Here is a 23,278-nt window from a genome sequence, read left to right as displayed (position 1 = left end):
AACACCCTTGTACACTATTGGTGGAAATGCAAACTCCAGGAGCCACTGTGGAATACAATATGGAAGTTCCTCAAAAAATTTAAGATAGACTGCTCCTGACTCATCGCTGTTTGTCTTATTGAGGAACAAGTCGTTCAGGAAGCCAGGATGCAGCCATGGCTTCTAAAGACACCAGGAAGACACCCATGGAACAAGAGGTGGCAATTCTCCAAATCAGAATTACTATAACCAGCCACAATGTAAAATCTTTGGAGAAGGTATGTGCTGACTTGATCAGAGGCACAAAAGAAAAGTGAAAGGACCAGTTTGGATGCCTACCAAGACTCTCAGAATCATTACAAGAGAAACTCCTTGTGGTGACGGTTCTAAGACTTGAGATTGTTTTCATATGAGGATCCATAAGCGACTCACTGATTTGCACAATCCTTCTGAGATTTTTAAACAGATTACTTCCATCAGTATTGAGCCAGGAATTGAGGTTGACGTCACCATTACAGATGCTTAAATCAACCTTTTTAATAAATTGATTATAAGGTAAAAGAAAAATTAAAAATAGACCTACCATATGATCTAGCAATTCCACTTCTGAGGATTTATCTGAAGTAACTCTAAAAGATATACACACAGGGCGCCTGGGTGGCTCAGTTGGTTAAGCGCCTGACTTTGGCTCAGGTCATGATCTCGCGGTCCGTGAGTTCGAGCCCCACATCAGGCTCTGTGCCGACCGCTCAGACCTGGAGCCTGTTTCAGATCCTGTGTCTCCCTCTCTCTCTGACCCTCCCCCGTTCATGCTCTGTCTCTCTCTGTCTCAAAAATAAATAAGCGTTAAAAAAAAAAATTAAAAGATATACACAACCCCATGTTCACTATAGCATATACATATGTATATATATATATATAGCATATATTATAAAGGAATAAGACGGAAATAACTTGTGTCCACTGGCAGGTAAATGACCAAAGAAATTGTGGTAATAATATATACAATAGAATATTCTTCAGTCATAAAAAAGAATGGAATCCTGCCGTTTGCAATATCAGTGGCCTTGAGGGCATTGTGCTAAGTGAAACAAGTCACACAGAGAAAGACAAATGCCATATGATTTTGCTTATATGTGGAATCTTAAAACAAAACAAAAAACAAAATAACAAGCTCACAGATACACAGAACAGATTGGTGGTTGCCAGAGGTGGGGTGGGTGGTCAAAACAGGTGCCGGGAGTCAAAAGCTACAAACTGCTAGTTATAAAATAAATAAGTCATGGGGATATAATGTACAGCATGGTGACTATGGTTAATAACACTAGATTGCATATTTGAAAGTTGCTAAGAGAGTAAATCTTAAAAGTTCTCATCACAAAAAAATTCTGTGATTATGTATGATGAAAGATGTTAACTAGACACTGTAGTGAGCATTTTGCAATATATACAAACACAGAAATCATTATACCTGAAACTAACATAATGTTGTACATCAATTATACCTCAATAAAAACAAAGGAAAAGAAAGGGCAAAGCATTCCTTGTACCATCTCAGTAGAGAATGTGCCTGTTGAGCAAGTCAAATTTTATAAGGCTCTACACATGTCTCAGAATAACTCTGAGAGTGCTGAGAAAACACCAAGAGATTAAGGGGAAAAGAAATTTTGGAGATTATGTGAATTCAGAAATTCAGAATCTGTGTATTTCTATAAACTAACAAAAATAAAACTATTTAGAACTATAAATTTTGGAGATTATGTGAATTCAGAAATTCAGAATCTGTGTATTTCTATAAACTAACAAAAATAAAACTATTATATACTGTTTTCAAACCATAAACACCAAGCACAGGAGTAAATCTAACGAAAGTTGTAAACATTTGGGGCACCTGGCTCGTTCAGTCGGTAGAGCACATGACTCTTGATCTTGGGGTTATGATTTTAAGCCCCATGTTGGGTGTAGTGATTACTGGAGGTGGAGGGGGGGATAAGGTTGTAAACATTCTTACAGGGAAAATTTTAGGACTCACCAAAATACAATTATTTTTCCCAATCTGATCTATATCTTCAAAGTAATCCCAATTAAAACCCCAACAGTTTTTGTTTTGTGTGAAGGGGAAAAGACTTGAAAGTTGATTCTGAAGCTTATATATAATTGCAAAGATCAAGAATAGCTTACAGACAGTCTTTTAAAAATACTAGGTTAGGAGGGCACCTGGGTGACTCAGTCGGTTAAACATCTGACTTTGGCTCAGGTCATGACCTCATGGTTTGTGAGTTCAAGCCCCACATGGGGCTCTCTGCTGTCAGCGCAGAGTCCACTTCAGATCCTCTGTCTCCCTCTCTCTCTCTTCCCCTCCCCCACTCATGCATGCACCCTCTCTCAAAAATAAACAAACATACCACAAACCAGCAGAAGACAGGATATAATAAAGATAAGAGCAAAAATCAATGCTATCGAAACCAAAAAAATAAAAACAAACAAACAACAACAAAAAAAAACAATAGAACAGATCAATGAAACCAGAAACTGGTCCTTTAAGAGAATTAACAAAATTGATAAACCACTAGCCAGTCTGATCAAAAAGAAAAAGGAAAGGACCCAAATAAATAAAATCAAGAATGAAAGAGGAGAGATCACAACGAACACAGCAGAAATAAAAACAATAATAAGAGAATATTATAAGCAATTATATGCCAATAAAATGGGCAATCTGGAAGAAATGGACAACTTCCTAGAAACATACACAACACCAAAACTAAAACAGGGAGAAATAGAAAATTTGAACAGACCCATAATCTGTAAGGAAATCGAATTAGTAATCAAAAATCTCCCAAAAAACAAGAGACCAGGGCCAGATGACTTTCCAGGGGAATTCTACCAAACATTTAAGGAAGAATTAACACCTATTCTCTTGAAGCTGTTCCAAAAAATAGAAATGGAAGGAAAAAACTTCCAAACTCATTCTATGAAGCCAGCATTACCTTGATTCCAAAACCAGACAGAGACCCCACTAAAAAGGGGAACTATAGACCAATTTCCCTGACGAACATGGAGGCAAAAACCCTCAACAAGATATTAGCCAACTGGCTCCAACATCACATTAAAAAAATTATTCACCACAACCAAATGGGATTTATACCTGGGATGCAGGGTTGGTTCAATATCCACAAAACAATGTGATTCATCATATCAATAAAAGAAAGGACAAGAGCCATATGATCCTCTAAACAGATGCAGAGAAAGCATTTGACAAAATACGGCATCCTTTCTTGATAAAAACCCTCAAGAAAGTAGGGATAAAAGGATCATACCTCGAGATCATAAAAGCCATATATGAATGACCCAATGCTAATATCATTCTCAATGGAGAAAAACTGAGAGCTTTCCCCCTAAGGTCAGGAACAAGACAGGGATGTCCACTCTCGCCACTGTTATTCAACATAGCATTGGAAGTCTTAGCCTGTGCAATCGGACAACACAAAGAAATAAAAGGCATCCAAATTGGCTAGGAGGAGGTCAAACTCTCACTCTTCGCAGATGACATGATACTCTGTACGGAAAACCCTAAAAATTCCACCAAAAGACTGCCAGAACTGATTCATGAATTCAGCAAAGTGACAGGATATAAAATCAATGCACAGAAATCGGTTGCATTCCTATATACCAACGATGAAGCAACAGAAAGAGAAATCAAGGAATCGATCCCATTTACAATTGCACCAAAAACTATAAAATACTTAGGAATAAATCTAACCAAAGAGGTGAAAAATCTATATGCTGAAAACTATAGAAAGCTTATGAAAGAAATTGAAGAAGACACAAAAAAATGGAAAAAGATTCCATCCTCATGGATTGGAAGAACAAATATTGTTAAAATGTCAATACTACCCAAAGCAATCTACATATTCAATGCAATCCCTATCAAAATAACACCAGCATTCTTCACAGAGCTATAACAAATAATCCTAAAATTTGTATGGAACCAGAAAAGACCCCAAATAGCCAAAGCAATCTTGAAAAAGAAAACCAAAGCAGGAGGTAACCACAATCCCAGACTTCAAACTATACTACAAAGCTGTAATCATCAAGACACTATGGTACTGGCACAAGAACAGACACTCAGATCAATGGAACAGAAGAGAGAACCCAGAAATGGACCCACAAACGTGTAGCCAACTAATCTTTGACAAAGCATGAAAAAATATCCAATGGAATAAAGACAGTCTCTTCAGCAAGTGGTGCTGGGAAAACTGGACAGCGACATGCAGAAGAATGAACCTGGACCACTTTCTTACACCATCACAAAAATAAACTCAAAATGGATGAAAGACCTAAATGTAAGACAGGAAGCCATCAAAATCCTTGAGGGGAAAGTAGGCAAAAACCTCTTTGATCTTCACCGCAGCAACTTCTTACTCAACATGTCTCCAGAGGCAAGGGAAACAAAAGCAAAAATGAACTACTGGGACCTCATCAAAATAAAAAGCTTCTGCCTAGCGAAGGAAACAATCGGCAAAAATAAAAGGCAACCGTCAGAATGGGAGAAGATATTTGCAAATGACATATCAGATAAAGGGTTAATATCCAGTCTATAAAGAACTTATCAAACTCAACATCCAAAAAATAAATAATCCAGTGAAGAAATGGGCAAAAGGCATGAACAGACATTTCTCCATAGAAGACATCCAGATGGCCAACTGACACATGAAAAAATGCTCAACTTCACTCATCATCAGGAAAATACAAATCAAAACCACAATGAGATACGACCTTACACCTGTCAGAATGGCTAACATTAACAACTCAGGCAACAACAGATGTTGGTGAAGATGCGGAGAAAGAGGATCTCTTTTGCATTGTTGGTGGCAATGCAAGCTGGTACAGCCACTGTGGAAAACAGTATGGAGGTTCCTCAAAAAACTAAAAATAGAACTACCTTATGACCCAGCAATTGCACTACTAGGTATTTATCCAAGGGATACAGGGGTGCTGTTTCGAAGGGACACATGCACCCCCATGTTTATAGCAGCACTACAGACAATAGCCAAAGTATGGAAAGAGCCCAAATGTCCACTGATGGATGAATGGATAAAGAAGATGTGGTATATATATACAATGGAGTATTACTCAGCAATCAAAAAGAATGAAATCTTGCCATCTGCAACTACGTGGATGGAACTGGAGGGTATTATACTAAGGGAAATTAGAGAAAGACAAATATCATATGACTTCACTCATATGAGAACTTTAAGAGACACAACAAATGAACATAAGGGGAGGGAAACAAAAATAATATAAAAACAGGGAGGGGGACAAAACATAAGAGACTCATAAATATGGAGAACAAACAGAGGGTTACAGGAGGAGGTGTGGGAGGGCGGATGGGCTAAATGGGTAAGGGGCACTAAGGAATCTACTCCTGAAATCATTGTTGCACTATATGCTAACTAATTTGGATGTAAATTAAAAATAAATAAAGTTAAAACTTAAAAATAAACAAACAAACAAACAAACATTAAAAAAACCTGAAAAATAAAAAAAGGCTCAGGGTGCTTGGTAGCTGTTGGTTAAGCATCCAACTCAGGTCATGATCTCATGGTTTGTAAATCCGAGCCCCATGTCAGGCTCTGTGCTGACAGTGTGGAGCCTGCTTTGGATTCTCTCTCTCCTTCTCTCTCTACCCCTCCCCTGCTTGCTCTCTCTCAAAAATAAATAAATAAACTTAAAAAAAAAAAAAAGGCTCTGGTCCTGGTCTCATGGTCTCACAATCAATGAGACTGACCCCCACATCAGGCTCCACACCCAGTGTGGAGAGCTTAGGATTCTCTCTCTTCCTCTGCCCCTCCTTTGTTCAGGCATGCTCTCTCTCAGGAAAAAAAAAAAAAAAATTAAAAAAATTACTAGGTGAGACCTTACTTAAATTTAAATCTCAGGCTTTACTGTCAAGCTATATAATCAGGACACAGTGATTTTGTAGCAGGGACAAATCAACCACAGGCACAAAGTAGAAGCCCAGAAACAGACCTTAGCTTAAATGGACCCTTGATGAATGATAAAGTTGAGGATACACAGAAGTCCTTCCAGTAAACTGTGCTGGCACAACTGGATATCCACATGGAAAAAAAAAAAAAAAAGAAACTCACATGACACACAAAAATCACTTTCAAATGGTCTAGAGAAAGAAGTATGAATGGCAAAATAATAAAGCAGTGAAGGCAATACAGAGTATCTTCATGACCTCAGGAAATGAAAAGATCCCTTAAAACATGACAGAAAAGATATATAAAAAAGACTGATCATTTTTACTAAGTTAAAGTTTAAAACACTGTAATTCATCAAAAGATACCAGAGTGAAAAAAGTGAGCCACAAAGAGGGAGAAGATACAGATGCCTCAAAATAGGTCCTAAACAGCAACAGAAATTAGGAAATATAAATATAAAGCACACTGAGCTATGGCTACACCCCCACCACAAAGCACAGTGTTGGTGAGATGTGGGGTAACAAATCCAAACATGGTCAGTGAGAGCACAAACGAGTACAACCAATTTACAAAGCCATTACCTCGCAAAATGGAAGATTCTCTTATCTTTTGACCAGCAACCTGTTCCCAATTATATACCTAAAATAATGGTTATCAGAGTGTGACCCCTGGACCAACAGCATCAACCGAGAACTTACTTGAAATACAAATTGAGCATGACTCCAGACCTACTGAATCAGAAACTGATGGTAGAATCTGGCAATCCTGTTTACCAAGCCCACCATGGCATTCTGAGGCAGGCTCAAACTTGAGAACCACTGTGTGCTAAACTATGCATATGAGAGTGTTCATCACGTTCAAAAACTGGAAACAGCCCAAATGCCCATCAACAGAATGGATAAATTGTGGAATATTCTTATAATGTGGTATTATAGAACAAGAAAAATGAGCAAGCTACAACTATAGACAATAACATGAAGGAATCTTGAAACCTTGAGAGAGGTACCTGGGTGGGTGGCTCAGTCGATTAAGGGTGTGACTCAGTTTCAGCTCAGGTCATGGTTTCATGGTTTGTGAGTTCAAGCCCAACACTGGGCTCCGCACTGTCAGGGCAGAGCCTGCTTGGGATTCTCTCTCTGCCCCTCCCCTGCTCATGTTTACTCTCTCTCTCTCAAAATAAATAAATCAACATTATAAAAATATCCTGAGAGAAAAAATTCGAGACACAAGAGAATACATACAATTTCATTTATATAAAGGCAGAGGCCAAACTAAACTATATTGTTTGGTAATGCAACTTAACTGGTAAAAATGTAAACAAATTTGAGAAAATGATTACTATTAAGGTAGGACAGCAGTTTACTCTAGGAAAGAAGGAGTGGGTGTGATTAGGAAAGGATATGTAAAAAAAAAAAAAAATCACTACTTATGTTCTTTTTAAAAAAAAAAGGAAAGGATACGTAAAAGTGACTTCTGAGGTATTGACAATATGCTATTTCTTTACCCGGGGTAGGGGATGGTGATTACATGTTTATTTCAAAATTATATAATTAACAGTACATTTTATGCACCTTTCTGCACCTGTGTTATATCTAACAGTTTAATTTTTTTTTTAAGCAAACATATTCCCTTCTCAAGGTCCCACATCTAAAGCAGTACAGTAATTAGCGAAACTAAACAAGAGTTAGAGGCCACAGAACTTCATTTTAAGCCATGGTTAACTTGCTTCAGAGGATGAAATAAGGCAGGCCTGCAGAGTACTCTACAGATTATACAGTAAACACAGTCAGGGTGCTGGATCCCTTTTCTGTGGGATCAGGAAGGGCAGACCTCAGCAGCTATGCTGGAACTCTTGTGACCCTCCTCCAAGTCCCAGTGGATTAGGACAGAAGAAGAAACCTGAGTCACACCGGACCAACCAGATTCATTCTCCCAGGACTGAATTTTGAGCTGAGATACAGACTGAACAGGCTTTGGAGGCTGAAGTACCAATAAGGACCACTCAGAGGAAGGGTCCAAACCACTGCTGAATAGGTTCCTCCCATTATACCCTGGCTTCGACCTTGCCCCCAAGGCCTAATAGATTCTATAAAAAATTTCTACAGGTTAGTTAGCATCATAGGCTACAAGCAGTAAAAACCCAGTTCAAATTAGCTTAAGGAAAAAAGAGTATAACTGTAACAACCCTTCAACAAAATTGACAAGCTAGGGAAAAAAAGAGAGAGAGAGAAGATATAGATCACTAAAAGTAGGAATAAAAGAGAGGGCATTACCACTGACTTCTCATAAATTAAAAGAATTATAAAGGAGGAGACCCTGGGCGGCTCAGCTTGGTTAGTAAACCACAGTCTTTCTTGTAAATTCCTTCCTTTCGTCAAGGTTAGCCAGAGCTGATTCTGCTATTTGGAATCAAAAGAACCTTAGTATAGGCTATAAGCAACCACGGTAAGAAGTAGGAGAAAGATACAACAGCCAGTGAGCCTTGATGTTAGAACTTCTAACCTCAGGATTCCCCAAACACCAAAAAAGGAATGTTAAGAGAAATCAGAACTCCTGGGGAAAGGGAGGGCCCAGAGCACCATCCAGCATCCGGACCACAGCTGCTCTGTCTTGCACCACAAACAGCAATTCCCAGCCCTTCTTCCCTGGCACCCACACCAGTGTCCCCAAAACATATGAGATGTTCAAGATGAAGCATAAGGTGGCTGTACTCAGGGTGCCCCAGAGCTCAGGTCCTGTGGCAACTACTGTGATTCATATCAAGACATAGGTGCCTGTCCACATTGTCTGGTCCCGGTTCAACACAATCTTCATGAACTTGTGCTGCCTGGCCTTCATGGCATTCACCTACTTCATGAAGTCTAAGTACCGAAAGATGGCGGGTGATGCTGGGGCCCAGGTCTACACCTCCACCACCAAGTGCCTGAACATCTGGGTCCTGGGCTTGGGCCTCCTTCTGACCATTACAATACATTATTACTTTCGCCACTGGCTCACTGACAATTTTCAAAGCAATTTCAGAGATCATAAAACATTACAGAAGCTATTAGCAGCTGCCAATAGCCTGAGGCTCTCACTCCTTCTACAGCATTTTATATACATGTCAGTCTACAATTGAATTCAATAAAGCACTTGTGTGTGTGGAGGGGGGGGATAACTTCCACGGGAAAATCGTCATTCTTGCTCAAAATAAAAATTTTAATGACGGATATTTTCACACACTCAAAATGGTTTTGAACTGTAACATAAAGTATGAAATGTGCATTATACTCTACATTCTAGATGAGAAACCTAAAACAACAAAAAAATCCTTACCTGAAGTTCCTTTCTCACCATTCATGATTTAGGAAAAAAAAACTACTTATTTATTATTTATTATTTTTATAGACAAAATGTTTACATGTTTTTATACGGGCCATAATTTCAGTTTTTTTGTTTTTTTGTCAAGTCCTATTACTCACCTAGAGTCCACCTTCCTCTGCATTCTCTGCTTAATTCCTTTTGGATGGAAATTTGACCAGCGGCTTGATATATGCTTCTTAGTGAGCAGATTCTTCATGAATCAAAAAAGTCTTTGATCTTCCCCTTTTAAGAAAAAGAAGGAAAAGGAGAGTAAATTACCTGAAGCCTATTAGCAGCCACATTTCTGAACAGGTACATGCCAGCTTCTAATCTCCTGCCCTCCCTTAACTCAACAACAGATGAACATAGCAAGTCTGAATTTTTTTTACTTGCATTTTTGAAAAGTTATAAGAAAGGAAACTGGGAGGAGAGAAAATGACACCAAAAGGCTATAACTGGCAGCACCCCTGGATGGCTCAGCCAGTTAAGCATCCAACTCTTGATTTTGGCTCAGGTCATAATCTCATGGCTCCTGAGATCAAGCCCAGGGTCAAGCTTCATGCTGTCAGTGCAGAGCCTGCTTGGGATTCTCTCACCCTCCCTCTCTGCCCCTCCCCAATTCATGCTTGCTCTCTCTAAATAAACAAACATTAAAAAAAAAAAAAAAGGCTATAACTGGCTCATTCTTCCTGTCCAGGTGATGTTACAAGACCTCCAACTTCCCTTCATAAGAACACCAGCAGAAGACAAGATTTCTTATTTTTTGCCTAGACTAATTATTTTGGTTGTTACATGTAAGAATCTCCAAGCCGGAAGGGCGCCTAGGTGGCTCAGTCTGTTAAGTGTCCGACTTCGGCTCAGGTCATGATCTCATGGTTCATGAGTTTGAGCCCTATGTCAGGCTCTGTAATGACAGCTTAGAGCCTGGAGCCTGCTTCAGATTCTGTGTCTCCCTCTCTCGCTGCCCCTCCCCTGTTCACACTCTGTTTCTCTCTCTCAAAAATAAATAAACATTAAAAAAATTTTTTTAAGAATCTCCAGGCTGGGAATGCAAGCTGGTGCAGCCACTGTGGAAAACAGTATGGAGGTTCCTCAAAAAACTAAAAATAGAACTACCTTATGACCCAGCAATTGCACTATCAGGTATTTATCCAAGGGATACAGGGGTGCTGTTTTGAAGGGACACATGCACCCCCATATTTATAGCAGCACTATCAACAATAGCCAAAGTATGGAAAGAGCCCAAATGTCCATCGATGGATGAATGGATAAAGAAAATGTGGTATATATATACAATGGAGTATCACTCAGCAATCAAAAAGAATGAAATCTTGCCATTTGCAACTAGGTGGATGGAACTGGAGGGTATTATGCTAAGGGAAATTAGTCAGTCAGAGAAAGACAAAAATCATATGACTTCACTCATATGAGGACTTTAAGAGACACAACAGATGAACATAAGGGAAGGGAAACAAAAATAATATAAAAACAGGGAGGGGGACAAAACAGAAGAAACTCATAAATATGGAAAACAAACTGAGGGTTATGGGGGGGGTTGTGGGATGGCGGATGGGCTAAATGGGTGAGGGGCACTAAGGAATCTACTCCTGAAATCATTGTTGCACTATATGCTAACTAATTTGGATGTAAATTTTAAAAAATAATAAAAAATAAAACAAGTTAAAATAAAAAATAAATTTAAATAAATTAAAAAAAAAAAAAGAATCTCCAGGCAGTTTTTGGTCAATAGTAAATTACTATATACAGTCCCCATTTTCAGTGGGTGATAATTTCTACTAGTTATATTCATTACAAACTAAATAACATGTTTTTATTTATTTCTTTTTTTCTTTAATGTTTATTTATAGGAGAGAGAGAGAGAGCAGAGGAGGGGCAGAGGGAAAAAGACGGAGGCAGAATGTGAAGCAGGCTCCAGGCTCTGAGCTGTCAGCACAGAGCCCGACATGGGGCTTGAACTCACAAACCATGAGATCATGACCTGAGTCTAAGTCAGCCGCTCAACCGACTGAGCCACCCAGGCACCCCTTATTCATTTCTTGATGCAAAGAATAGCCATGTTGTGGGTTGGATTGCGTCCTCCCCAAAGATATGCTAGAGTCCCAATCCCTAGTACCTATGAATGTGACCTGATTTGGAAATAGAATCTTTGCAGATGTAATTCAGATGAGATCACACTGGAATAAGGTGGGCCCTTAATCCAATATGATTGGCATCCTTATAAACAAAGATGAGAAACAGGGACAGATACACACAAAAGGAGAATGCCATGTGAATACAGACACACAGGGAGAACAGCATGTGATGATGAAAGCAGAGACTGGAATGATGTGTCCATAAGCCAAGGAACACCAAGGGCTGCTGGCAAGGAACACCAAGGGCTAAGAAAAGCACATGGAACAGACCCTCTTCCAGAGCCTTCAGAAAGAGGATGGCCCTGTTGACATCTTGATTTCAGATTTCTGGCTTCCAGAACTATGAGACAATACATTTCTATTGTTTTTAAGCCACCCAGTGTATACCATTTTGTCACAGCAGCCTTTGGAAACTAATTCAAGTAGTAAGACAAAGGAGTAAGATTTAAGTACATGGTGGAGGAAAGCTAATAGGGCGGACTTGTCCTATGTCGAGTAATTGTGAGGCATTCGTAAAAAGACATTCATTCTAAAAGAGTAAAATCACCCTTATAATCAAGGTCATATATTTCAATGACAATCAGAAAAGGAATTAGCTAGAGAAGAGAGTTAATCTGTACAAAAAATAGTCCTTACTGACATCAAACATTTGTCCTCCTACTCTTTCTAGTATCACATTCCAAGTAACAAAGGTCACCATTAGCGACTATTTCTGTAAATTAAAGGATAATCAAATAGGGATTTTTGGCTAAATACTGTTATAATAAATGGGTCATTGCCTTGGGTATATGTCTTGTTATAATGATTCCATGGAATGTTATCTGCGGTCAAAGATTCCCTTTTGTTATATACTCTGTGCCAACATTTCAACTACTTGTGACTATCTGCTTTCCCTACTAGAATATAAATCCCATGAAAACAGGAAAACAGAAACATATCTGACCTTCTTACCACTATATCTCCAATATCTAAAGCAATGTCTGGAACTTGACAGATGAGATATATAAACACTGGAAAGACCCAGACAGATCTCAGTAAGGGTATGTATGAATATGAACTTGCTCCTGAGTTGGAATACACATAATAACCAAATACAAAAGATAATCCAAGAAAAATGAGATTAGTAGGTGTGGACTCCCAGTTAAACCCATATATTGACATCCTAAGATGATAGTAAAGGATAAAAGGGTATAAACCCTAAGGTCCAAGAGATAGAAGAGATCATAGAAAAGATTTCCACAAATCTTTGCAAGAAAATGGAGGAAAATTAACTGGCCTAACATTTTGAGAAGTGAATATCTACAGTGTGGGATACAAAAGACAGCAGGCCCATAGAATCCCAGAAGAGCTGAGAACTAGAAGGAATAAGGAATGGCTCCCACAATCATAGCTATAGGCCACAAATGAGAGGACAGAATGAAAGTCTATATGGTGAGCATTTGGGGGCCCTGGTCTCCTCCCAACCCCTGCCAGGCAGGGTATCCAACTCCTTCTCCACACTCTGCTTCCAGAATTCTGGCAGCTAGACTGGTACCTCCCAATCAGGGAGGAGATGGGAAGATGGGAAGGATTCAGGAGAGATGGGAGATGGGAAGAATTTTTGCAGAAGATGCTAAGAATGAACAGCCCTGAAGATTCTTATACCCGTGCCTACCTCCCTCAGTGAAAATGTAGGCTTGCCCTTAGAGAAAAGCTCACAAACCTACAAGTCCTGCTCAGACACTAGGAGCTTCCAAATCATTTCTCAGTTGCTGACACTTAAGTACGAATGGACAATCAAGAATCACAAGACATGTAGATGTGACCTCCAATAAGATGTGACCTCCAATTCCAAAAACAGGAATCTGAGGAAGTGCCACAACCTATGACATATTCCTGCCAAGAACTTGAATCTAAATATCAACAAGCCTCATCTACAATGAAGTACCAACTTATAAAAAATGGAGGGAACAAATAAAAATGATTCTGCACTCTGCAAAATCAATGATGTAGGAAACCACAAGACTAACAACCAGTTCCTTCAATAAGTGAACAGCAAAGGAAAGAGAGGGAAACTTATACATTAAAAGACACTAAAGGGGTGCCTTGCTGGCTCAGTCAGGGGAACATGTGACTCAATCTTGGATTGTGAGTTCAAGCCCCACGTTGGGTGTAGAGATTACTTTAAAAATTAAAAAAAAAAAAAAAAAGACACTTAAGATGCATAGCAACCAAATGCAACATATGGACTTTGACTTTGGATCTTGATTTTCGACCTTGATTTTAACAATCTAACTACAAACCAACTGTCAGACAAAAAAACATGAAACAGGGATGCCTGGCTGGCTCAGTTGGAAGAGTGTGTGACCCTTGATCCTGGGGTTGTGAGTCAAAGCCCAACGCTGGGTGTAGAGATTACTAAAAATAAATAAATAAACTTTGGGGGCACCTGAGTGGGTCCACTGGTTAAGCATCCAACTCTTAATTCGGCTCAGGTCTTGAACTCAGGGTTATGAGTTCAAGCTCCACTTTGGGCTCCACACTGGGCAAGAAGCCTACTTTAAAAAAGAAAAAAGAAAAATAAACTTAAAAAAACATGGAACAATCAGGGACATGTAAACTTTTTTTTTTTTTTTTTTTTGAGAGAGAGAGAGAACACATGAGCAGGGGAGGGGCAGAGACAGAGGGGAACAGAGGATTTGAAGCAGGCTCTGTGCTGACAGCTGAGAGCCTGATGCAGGGCCCGAACTCACTAACCATAAGATCATAGCCTGAACCAAAGTTAGAAGCTTAACTGACTGAGCCAACCAGGCACCCCTAAACTTTTTCTACACTAAAAAATATTTTAATAAGTTATTAAGGAATTACCATTAAGGTTTTTACTGTGATAGCAGTGTTGGTTGTTTTTTAAAACAGCACCTCATCTTTTACAGAATATACAAAAAAAATTACAGATAAGTTAGGATAAATTTGAGCACTAAAATTGTTAAGGACAGTAATAAAACCCATAGAATAAAATGGCTATTCATGAGTCAGGGCTGAAAATAAACAAATGAAGAGACAGATACATGTGGGAGAAGGGAGGGCTCATCCATACACAGAATGCTCACTGAGAAATGTGGAAGAGGTAGGGTTGGAAAAACCCCATCTTGCAACCATCATGAAGGAAAAGACTTTTTAAAATGGGAGGGAAAGTAGTAAACGTGGATAAAGGTATATGGGGGGGGGGGTTTCTCTGTGATGGGTACATATTATAAGTGCTTGAAACATTTCATAACAAAATGTTTCTTAAAATTCTGGATGAAACAAAGACAATATGGGGAACACAAGAAAAAACCAACAACAACAAAAAGACAACTCTTATAGTTAATATCCTCAAAAACATAAAGAGTACATACTATAGAATAATATAATCCATTGAATAAAATAAGGGTTATTTAAAAGAAAACAAAAGAAGAACAAGAAACAGGAGAGCTAAAACATTAGAAGGTGGCTGATAACATTGAAGAAATGTCCCAGACAGAGAAAGGGAGGGGGGAATGACAAAAGGAAAAAAAAGTTAGAAAATCAGAGGCTCAATCCAGGGGATCAGATATGCAACTAGCAGGTATTCCAGAGAGAGATGAGAGTGAAAGAGGAAGAAAAGATCAAAGAAATAAGAAGAAAGTCTCTCAAAATTGAAATAAATCCTCAGATGAGAGGTCCTGCACAGAGGCTAAATGTCAGAGTAGATCAAACACTTTTTCCCACGTGCACGGAGAAAAAGCTTAGGCTACCCGGTTCTTGAGAAGTTACAGGAAAACTAGACATTGTCAAAATTAAAAACAGTTGTGTTTCAAAGGACACAAAGGACATCAAGGAAGTGAAAACACCACTCACTGGGAGAAAATATTTGCAAATCTGCTAAGAGACACATCTAGTTTATATTTTTAAAAATTCCTACAACTCCATAAAAAAACCCCAATTTAAAAATGGACAAGGGATATGAATAGACATTTCTCCAAAGAAAATACATAAATGGCCAATAAGCACATTACAGATGTTCAACATTATTAGCCATCAGGAAAATGCAAATCAAATAAGATAACCATTAGGATGGCTGTAATCGAAAAGACAAAGATTAGGGCACCTGGCTGGCTTAGTTGGAGGGAGCAATGTGATCTCAGGGTCTTGAATTCAAGTCCCATGTTGGGTGTAGAGATTAAACTTCAAAATAAAAAGACAAAAAGATAATAAGTGTTGGTGAGGATGTAGAGAAAGTGAAACCCTCATACACTGATGGTGATAATATAAAAAGGTGCAAGCCACTTTGGAAAACTGGCAGTTCCTCTAAAAGATAAATAGAGTTACCATTTGATCCAGCAGTTCCATTCCTATGTACATAGCCAAAAGAACTCAAAACAAACATCTATACAAAAACTTGTACATGAATGTTCACGGCGACATTAATAATAGCCAAAAAAGTGAAAACCCAAATGTCCATCAACTCATGGATGGGCAAACAAAATATGGTATAACCATACCATGAAATATTATGCAACCATAAAAAGAAACACAGTACTGTTACATGTTAAAATATGGTTGCATGCTAAAACATGCTAAGTGAAAGAAGCCAATTACAAAGACCTATAACATCATACAATTCCACTTATATGAAATGTCCAGAACAGATAAATCTATGAGTCATAAAGTAAATTCCTGGCTGTCTAGGGCTGGGAGGATTGAAGGGAAAAGGGAATTACTACTAACAAATAAGGGTTTCTTTTTTGGATGGTGAAAATGTTCTAAAATTGAGTATGGTGAGATGGTTGCATAACAATAGATTTAAAAAATACTGAACACTTTCAATTAGTGAATTGTATCATATGTGACTTCCATCACAATAAAGCTGTTTAAGGAAGAAAAAGAGAAGGAGGAAGTAGAAGTAGCAGTTATTACAGGAAAAGGTATCCCAAAAACCAAGGAAGCAAATTAAGGGCAAAAAAATGGGAATACAGGCAAGAATGAATTCAATACAATATCAAAAAGAAGAAAATCCCAGGATAGATGTGAAAAGAAGTCTCCAGATTAGAACTGAGTACAGCAGGCACAGAGCAACCAGTTCAGATTAGAGAAGAGGAGGGTCTCCAAGAAAGAGAGGAAATTGACCGTTTTTAAAGTAATTTTGCAGAAAATTACTGATAGGCATAAAAGAAATGCTGAATCACTCAGAAAAAAAAAAAATTAGTGATCTGTGTATGGAATACCAGGCAAATGAGAAAAGAAGATAATTATTAATTCTCAGAAAAAATAATGGGATGGAGAAGAAAGAGTTGCAGTACTCTACTTGATTTAGCTATGAAATGTTATAGAACATTGATCATTAATTTAAAAAAATTTTTTTTGCTAAGTTTATTTATTTATTGAGAGAGAGAGAAAGAGAGCATGTGCGTGCACACCTGAGCGGGGGAGGGGCAGAGAGAGAGGGAGATAAAGAGAATCCCAAGCAGGCTCCTCACCATCAGTGCAGAGCCTGATGGGGGGCTCAAACTCACCAACCATGAGATCAGACCTGAGTCCAATTTTAGTATATGTGCTGCCGAAGCGAGCACAGATCAGACCTGAGTCCAAAACCAAGAGTCAGATGCTTAACCAACTGAGCCACCCCGGAGCCCCGACCATTAATTTAACATTAAATTAACACATAACCACAATGGCGATAAGATGGAAGGAAAACTGAGCTAAGCACTTATCTTCCACAAGAAGCAGTCAATACTTTATGTGTAAAACTAAAAAATCAGGAAATATCACCCATAAGGATATTTACTTCCAACTTCTAGAAGAGCCAGAGAAAGAGCTAGCAGAATGGAAATTATAACTGGGGAATAGGGCTATTTTCTATTACAAACTTTTAATATTAGTTTTTAAAAATCACGTATATTTGCCCACTGCCGGCGGGTCTACTCGAGGCGCGAGGCCTGAGGGCTCCGCCTCCTCGGTTGAGCTGCGAGAGCATTTCCTTCCGACGAAGTTAACTTCTTAAAGAAGTTTCTACGGTATTTTGTGGCTGCTAACAATGAGAAATGAGTGATCCTACGAAAGAAAAGCGAAGAAAGGCCTATATTTATATCTTAAGCCCCAGAATAAGTTTCAACTACTTCTTCCAGGAAGGCTTCTCTGACATTAGAAGTCTCATACTTTCAACGCACTTAGTTAGGCGGGTACCACTAAATCTAAAACGAATAGACCAAAAACAAAACAAAACAAAACACCACTAATGAAGCGGGTACTCTGTGCCAAGTATAGATAGTACTAAGCATTTTTCATTAATTACCTGCTTTTTAACAACCACCTGAACGGGCGGTAGCCATTTCATTTTCCCAACGAAGTATCTAAGTGAGGTAACTAGCTAAGCTGTAGGGCTGGTACTCAGGTCCCTAACACCATCCGTTCAACATTGACTGCATCTACACAGAGGTTGACAGGAAAGCTGACTAGCCTCTTATGAAATAAAAACGAAGCATTGGTCTCCCACTGCTGGAGAGGCTTCACTGTTTTTGCTCTGTTGGGCCCTTCGGGGATCAGATGGGGACCCTGAGGTCTGTGCACAGAAGTCCCCGGCCCGGCCACGCAGCAGGGAACTGCGCAAGCTAAAGAGCCTTACCGGGACGCACGCACCCGCACCCGCCTTCAGCGCACCAGAATCGCGGGAGGATGCGGCGCCCCGGGGCCTGGGCAACAAGTCGCTGACCGGAAGCAGCCCCGGACGGGAAGGACGCGAGCTCCGCGCTGGGCGAGAAAGGCGTATTCCGCGAGTCCTACGCGCTCTCTTCACACCTCTTCCACACCCGAATCACAGTCAATGGGTAGGCAGCACCGCTTGCACTTACTTCTAGGGAAGGAAGCGGAGGCTCAGAGAGGAGAGTAGGTTACTGGGACCAACTCGGAGGGACATGCTCTCGCCGCCCAACCGAGGAGACCGAGCCACTCACAAGCTGGGGACGATTCGATCCAGCCTCATACCTGGACAAGCCGAGCCCTCAGGCCTCGCGCCTCCAGAAGCCCCGGCGGGAGTGGGCAGACGTAGCCGGCGCGGCTCTGGCCCCCCCCGCGGCCACCGCCTGCCTCGGCGCTTCCCGCGCCTCTGCTCTGGAGTCTTGCGCCGGCCCCGCCCCCGTCTCCACGGTGACGCGGCAAGCGTGTGAGACGCCCCATCTGGGACCCTGTAGTTCGCGCAGCTTCCGTCTGGTAGATGACACGCCTCCCTCTGGCAGTCGAGGGGCACCTGCAATGCCGAGCTGGTCCCAAGGTGTGGGGAGGAATGCATCGTTTGGGCGACCCCAAGGAGAGTTTTCGGCCTCCTGGCCCATTCGCTTCTTTCACAGCTCAGCTTCCTACAGCTACTTTTAGACAAGGGTAGGAGCTGTTTCGAAGCGGATCTCGGAGCTACGCCTCGTGCGGCAAGCACTAGGTATGAGGTCCCCGTCTGGTGGCCCACGATGACGAAGGTTCTCCTCCCCCCACCCCCCCACCTTCAGGCTACCGCGTGAGCCTCTCTGGCTCTTGGTTCTCCACGGTGCGTTCCCCGGCAGTGCGAGCCAGCTCCTAAGGACTAGGGCGCGCACGCGTGTACCAGGGACGTAGTCAATCTGGAAGGGTGAGGGAGGGAGAGATGTCTTTCCGCAGCCCCCGAATTTAATTTATCCCCAGCTGGTATCTTCTCTTAACTCTTCCTTTAAAATTGTAATTAGCAATCACTAATTGTTAGTAAACAGTCGTTAAATTTTTTTTAATGAGTCTATTCCGATCTTTTAAAAATAGGGGTGAGAGAAAGTAGGTGGGGCATCTTTGTATGCTTTTCTCCTATGCTTTATAAAACATTTGAAAGCACATGAGATTTCTGGTGGAGAGAGCAAAGGCTAGCATTTTGTACTTAAATGCTTGGAAGATTATATATTACAAACATGAGGTAAAATAACTTGTTGAATATCCCTGGATTAGAATCACGCAGGTAATTTGCATTTCTGCTCTGCTTTTTACGTGTGCTAATTTTTGTTGCCAAAAACAAGTTGTTTAAAAGACGTTCCACTTTAGCTGGACATGTGAAGCCAATCTTTTAGGGATGACTAATTGAGTTTCAAAGTCCTAATTAACACTAACATTTACTAAAATTAGTCCTATGAGTACTTTATACTTTCTAGATGATTTGTGGATACTTTATTCCTGTCATGTGCCTTTACTACCAACAACTCTAACTTAGGAAGGGTTATTTTCATTTGAGTTATTATGATGCATATAATTACTCCTGCCAGGAAAGATTAGAACATAACTGTATAGAATAATAGTGCGGTAGCACTTGCATGATTTCATCCGTTTCTGTTTTAAGTACTTCCCGTAAATAAAATCAAAGATATAAAGTTCCAGAAAGGGTAGAGGCTCTGCAAAGAATTTGTTGTGTGGTCTTTTTTCTTTTTTTTAATGTTTATTTTTGAGAGAGAGACAGAATGTGAGTTGGGGAGAGAGAGGGGGAGGCACAGAATCTGAAGCAGACTCCAGGCTTTGAGTTGTCAACACAGAGTCAGTCACAGAGCTCGAACTCACGAACTGTGAGGTCATGACCTGAGCCTATGTTGGATGCTCAACCAACTGAGCCATGCAGGTGCCCCTGTTGTGTGGTCTTCTAAAAGTCCCTTAATTTCTTTATGGTCTTTAACCTGAGTACATGATGCCACATACCTGTGAAACTGTTGAAATTTTATTTTCTTGGAACCAGGGATTACCCTTGGAGCAGGAAAAAATGAACAAGAAAAAGCCCACTTAGAGAGGTGCTGGGTAGTTGAGGTGTAATCCCAACTGAGATGAGGCTGCTCTCAAAATTACCAGGTTTTTAGTATTTTCATGTGCTTCTCTACTGCTCTTCGACTGCTAATTTCCCCAACAGACTGAACTTTTGAGTCCCCTTATGCCAAACTATGAGCCAACAATTGAACCTAAACTAAGACCTTACAAATACGTATTAAAGAACAAGAGTAATTTCTCTTATTCTCTCAAAGAGGCTTCTCATACTGATATTTGAAAATTCATTATTAACTGCAAAGAGGGGCATTGTAGAATTACAAACTATCATTCTTACCAAGGAGAATGATACTCAAAAGCTACAATGAAACAAGGACTTGCAAGCATCTAGCTTTTGCATGGCACAGGTGAAAGACATTTATAGATGCCCTCCTTTATTTATTACCTTTATTCCCAGGTACTAATTTGCTTCTCTTTTCACAAGGACAAATTGAGTCTCTGAAAGATAAGGGAGTTAAGACCAAGGTTCTACAAGGTACTGAAGAAGAGCCTGGTGGAAGACTGCATCCCAACTAGACCAGAGGGCCCAGAAAATTAGCACCAGGCCTCTATCATGGTAGCTACATTGCCTTGAGCAGATTTTGTGTGTATTTGTGGTAATTTGAAAATATGCCCACTAATTCTTTGACACTTCTCCCATATAAAAGCAGTCTAAGTCCCCTCCCCTTGGTGACTTCTATCTAAGGAGCAGATAGTTTGTTGTGGCAGAACAGCGAGTGGCTCTAAGGCTAGATTAGAAAAGACAATTCAGCAACCGGCTGCCCTCGGAATCCTGGCACTATGTTGTAAGAAAAGCTCAGGTCACAGAGAGAAGCCATGTGTAAACTTCCATCCAACTGCTCCAGTAGTCCCAGCTGACAGCCACCATCAAACACCAAATATGTGAGTAAGCGAGCCACTAAATGATCCTAGCCCCAAGCTTTCCACCTATTAAATGGAGCAGAGACCATTTAGTTCTAGCTGTCCCCAGTAGTACTGGCCTAAATTGAAGGTTTGGGTACAAAATAATTATTGAGCTAAGCCAATGGAGTTTGGGGATGGTTGATTATACAGCCATACTTGACTAGAGCAATTTTTTTAATGTTATCTCTAATTCCCACTATAAGCCTGAAAAATAGGTACTGCTGTCCCTTTTTGACAGAGGAGTAAACAGGTCCAGGAAGGTGAAATGACTGGCTTAGGTTTCACACTAAGTGGCAGAGCCAGGATTTAAGAGCTTGAAAGAATAGGCCTTCTTCACTACTCCTGATAGCAATGGGATTAGACCGTTTCCTCAGTCTTCTGAAGAACCTGGATTCCAAAAGCAGCTTGATTTCTGAAATATTAAGAGGAACAATGTTTCATTACTTACAATGTGTCTCTCAGTAGGCTTAAAACACACATACACACACAAAACCAGTATAAGGCTTTTTAACCACCTTAACCTTTTTAATCTTGACAACAGCCCTTGTGAGTGGGTTATCTTTCCAATTTTACAGACTACAAAACCAAGACTAAGGATAAATAAATGGCCTAATTCTCCCCAGCCTGTAGTGTATGGTAGAGCTGGGATGTGAACTCAGGCCTAATTTGCAAACGTTTCCCTCCGCCTCTTGCCTGCAAAGATAGTATACACTTTATTCTGTGTTCCAGATGAAAAACGTTTTCATAATTTTCTCCGTTGGCAAGACTCCTAGGAAGGGAATTTAGTGATCACTTCATGCCCAATCCCAATCTACGCCCACACATCATTTCACATCAACCCCAGGCGGTCGCAAGGGACAGAGACTGGGGCTCGTGATATTACCGCAGATCAGGCTCACAGGTGATCACCGTCATACCTTTACTGATCGCTCCTCCCCAGCACGGCAGTTACTCTTCTGTCTCAGAGTAGGGAAATTATGTTTGCATCTGTGTTCGCATTTGCAGTCTCGCCACTGTGCTAAGCGCTTGACACTCGCCCTTCCCCTTCCTGTGCAAGCTATGGAAAGGTTCGAGTTATGATGGGGGAAAAAACCCTTTCAATGAATCTGTCAGTCGCCCTTCGCTCAATCGAAAGCAGTCGCGCGGCAAGTTTGTTAATGCAACGCACAATCTCATAAATTTATAGAGAGGGGCCGTTTTAGAAAGGAGAGCGAAAACTCAAAAGTTGTTCGGGCTTTGCCCAACATTACACCCACTAATGAAAAACTTGAGATTCGGGCCCACAACTGGGAAGCTCAAAAGCCCCCAGGTTCTCCTCAGACTGCCACTGCCGAAGCCCCATGCTTCCCCGCCGTTGCGAACTGTGCGAACGTCGAAGTCGACGCGCTCACAAGTCGCACCAGGCCGCAGACCCCAGCCCACTTCGCTGGTGCCACCGCCTTCCAGGGAGAACTGCCAGCCTGGGGCCTCGGCCTCCCAGCACCGCCCGCCCCGTTCTGCTCCGCCCCGAAGCGCGCGTGGGAACGCAGAGTCCTCCTCAGGGCTGCCCAGGACGACCGCCTGTGCGCACCTGTAAGGGCTTCTGCGGCCCCCGCCGCCTCCCCCTCCCCGCCGCCGCCATCTCCTCGGCGCCTCAGCTTCCCCGCCGCCGGACGCACGCAAGGGCCGGCGCCCCAGGAGCGCGCCGAGATGTTTCTCTTTTCCGCCCGGCACTGCCGCGGCCACCTCACATCCGGGCGCGCGGCGGCGAAGGCGGTGCTGGGGCCCGGGTGCGTGGAGGGAGTTATTAAGGGGGAGGGGGCCCGGGAGGAGGGGCGGAGGGCTGGGCCATGGTTACGGCGGCTGAAGAGAGACAGTCCGAGCTGGCGGGGGGGCGGGGGGGGCGAGAGCGAAGGCCGCGCGGAGCAGCCCTCTGACCGGCGCGGGCAGTAGGGAGGGGAGCGGCCGTCGAGGCGAAGGGCCGCCGAGCGGCGGCGGAGGCACAGAGTAAGGGCCTGGTGGCGGCGGGAGCCGAGGCGCCGCGCGCCAAGGGCCGCAGGAAGGGCAGGGGCGCGGGCGCGCTGCTCCCGGGGTCGCGTGCGTGAGCGCGAGCGCCGGGGC

The 23,278-nt window shown here is 41.5% G+C and overlaps 2 protein-coding genes and 1 pseudogene across 11 annotated transcripts in view; 2 read left to right on the top strand and 1 right to left on the bottom strand.

Moving 5' to 3' along the window:
* Positions 1–18,564, bottom strand: part of SFI1 (SFI1 centrin binding protein) — a 106,732-nt gene extending 88,168 nt beyond the window's left edge. For 5 of the 10 annotated variants that reach the window (XM_049619036.1, XM_049619042.1, XM_049619041.1 and 2 more), the window contains exons 1-2: positions 18,310–18,558; positions 9,428–9,551 (exon numbers count right to left, since the gene is read on the bottom strand). In XM_049619036.1, the coding sequence (XP_049474993.1) occupies positions 9,428–9,525 (98 nt within the window). In that variant the 5' untranslated portion in view covers positions 9,526–9,551; positions 18,310–18,558. The other 5 variants (XM_049619045.1, XM_049619044.1, XM_049619037.1 and 2 more) reach the window with 5 other exon arrangements.
* Positions 156–695, top strand: LOC125913984 (40S ribosomal protein S20-like; annotated as a pseudogene).
* Positions 18,565–23,055: 4,491 nt separating the features above from the next.
* The window catches only part of EIF4ENIF1 (eukaryotic translation initiation factor 4E nuclear import factor 1), a 50,223-nt gene continuing 50,000 nt past the window's right edge, over positions 23,056–23,278 (top strand). Inside the window, exon 1 of the mRNA XM_049619048.1 lies at positions 23,056–23,164. The gene's annotated coding sequence lies outside the window, so the exon portion shown is untranslated. The remainder of the gene's footprint in view (positions 23,165–23,278) is intronic.

The sequence above is a fragment of the Panthera uncia genome, assembly GCF_023721935.1.
Source record: "Panthera uncia isolate 11264 chromosome D3 unlocalized genomic scaffold, Puncia_PCG_1.0 HiC_scaffold_8, whole genome shotgun sequence".
NCBI classification, from domain to species: Eukaryota; Metazoa; Chordata; class Mammalia; order Carnivora; family Felidae; genus Panthera; species Panthera uncia.
This window is presented reverse-complemented; position numbering and strand designations above follow the sequence as displayed.